This window comes from Perkinsus marinus (assembly GCF_000006405.1).
Source record: "Perkinsus marinus ATCC 50983 genomic scaffold scf_1104296955602, whole genome shotgun sequence".
Classification (NCBI taxonomy): Eukaryota; Perkinsozoa; order Perkinsida; family Perkinsidae; genus Perkinsus; species Perkinsus marinus.
Window position 1 is genome coordinate 6,367 of NW_003207763.1, and position 2,307 is coordinate 8,673.

At 42.7% G+C, this 2,307-nt stretch overlaps 1 protein-coding gene across 1 annotated transcript in view; it reads right to left on the bottom strand.

Moving 5' to 3' along the window:
* Pmar_PMAR022728 (Vacuolar sorting protein snf7, putative) overlaps nt 1-2,307 on the bottom strand; it is a gene marked incomplete at both ends in the record, with an annotated part of 5,683 nt that overhangs the window by 1,735 nt on the left and 1,641 nt on the right. Inside the window, 4 exons of the mRNA XM_002775722.1 lie at nt 368-541; nt 602-697; nt 841-900; nt 1,093-1,217. Coding sequence (XP_002775768.1) covers nt 368-541; nt 602-697; nt 841-900; nt 1,093-1,217 — 455 coding nt within the window. The remainder of the gene's footprint in view (nt 1-367; nt 542-601; nt 698-840; nt 901-1,092; nt 1,218-2,307) is intronic.

The following is a 2,307-nucleotide window of genomic DNA, read 5'->3' on the forward strand; positions in this document are numbered from 1 at the left end:
CCCGAGAACATCACAGCAATCGATCATTACTGCTCCCATCAAAACCACAACAACATACCACCCAAAACCTCACAAAAATTCACAAAAAACAAAAATTGAGTTCCGAAAAAAACGTGGAGCCTAAGGACAGCTTAACTTCCCTATTCATTTCCACACTCCTAAACTAAGCTAAGAAAAGCCAACTTATATTCCTCCAATATCGATCACAACAGCACCATAAACAGTTGTATTAAAATGGCGCCAGAAAGCTTAGCTAAGGAAAGCCAACATACATTCCTTTAGCACCATCAGATTCAACATATACTGCAATATCGATCACAATAGCACTATAAATAGTTGTATTAAAATGGAGCCAATCAAAGACTACCAAAAGTCTCGACCCACTACGAGCAGCGGCCTCATTCCCCCACTTACTCGTCTCAGCTGTTGTACTAGCATTCGACTTCGCCCCATCGCTAACCTTCGGGGCCTTCACAGAAGCTGCTGCTGCGCTACTCGTAGCAGGAGCAGTGACAACCCCACCACTCGGCACCGGTACAGCCTAATGACACTCCAAAGTGTTACCCAGACGAGATTTGACGGAAATGTGGTATGATATTACATCAACCATCTTCTTATCCAACTCCTCAGCCTCGATCTGGTCCAACTCGTTCAACAACTCATCGTCATCCATAATTTGGTTGCCCGAAGACAGAACCTTCCAAAACGAAAATCTACTCCAAGAAATAACAACACCACCAAAATGTACTCGGAATTTTACCAATTTTACATTCAACTTCTACGAGTACAGATCATATTGTATGAGCACCATTCGACACACTGCTCTCGCCAACCCCCCACCTGCGAAACCTCATTCTGCAGATCCTGCTGCTCAGCCATGTCGTCCATGAGCTCGTCAATCTGAAAAATCAAAAAACATAAGTACCCAATTTCAGTGTGGGAAAATATGCACATGATCAACTACAGTCAACAATGTAAAATTCCTGAGGAAATTTCGGAAAATTTTTCCCGAATTCACATCGCCAGTTCTACAATTAGAGAGTAAACTCCCAATTTCAACGAACATATATTCTTCCAACACTGCTCTGCTACATTATCAATATTAAGTTGCTGATTCATAGTCTTCTGCGCCGACACGCCTTGTGACAACGCTTGCACAGCAACTGCAGTCGTTTGACTACTCTCCAAAGACAATATCTGCTGCTCTAGCGTCATACCTGTATATATGAGAAATACAAAACAGCGTGGGGGAAAAATATGCATATATGTTGGTGACAATATGAAAATTCTGCAGAAATTTCGGGAAATTCTCATTCATTCCTATACATTTCTACTCGATTCCTATTATTAGTGAGAAAACTCTTCTGAGCTCAGGTGAGGAAAGCGAACATATATTCCTACTCCAACACTGTATAGGAAACTCCTGAGCTCAGCTGAGGAAAGCGAACATATATTCCTACTCCAACACTGTATAGGAAACTCCTGAGCTCAGCTGAGGAAAGCGAACATATATTCCTACTCCAACACTGTATAGGAAACTCCTGAGCTCAGCTGAGGAAAGCGAACATATATTCCTACTCCAACACTGTATAGGAAACTCCTGAGCTCAGCTGAGGAAAGCGAACATATATTCCTCCTCCAACACTGTATAGGAAACTCCTGAGCTCAGCTGAGGAAAGCGAACATATATTCCTACTCCAACACTGTATAGGAAACTCCTGAGCTCAGCTGAGGAAAGCGAACATATATTCCTACTCCAACACTGTATAGGAAACTCCTGAGCTCAGCTGAGGAAAGCGAACATATATTCCTACTCCAACACTGTATAGGAAACTCCCAAGCTCAGCTGAGGAAAGCGAACATATATTCCTCCAACACTGTATAGGGAACTCCTGAGCTCAGCTGAGGAAAGCGAACATATATTCCTACTCCAACACTGTATAGGAAACTCTTCTGAGCTCAGCTGAGGAAAGCGAACATATATTCCTACTCCAACACTGTATAGGAAACTCTTCTGAGCTCAGCTGAGGAAAGCGAACATATATTCCTACTCCAACACTGTATAGGAAACTCCTGAGCTCAGCTGAGGAAAGCGAACATATATTCCTACTCCAACACTGTATAGGAAACTCCTGAGCTCAGCTGAGGAAAGCGAACATATATTCCTACTCCAACACTGTATAGGAAACTCCTGAGCTCAGCTGAGGAAAGCGAACATATATTCCTACTCCAACACTGTATAGGAAACTCCTGAGCTCAGCTGAGGAAAGCGAACATATATTCCTACTCCAACACTGTATAGGAAAC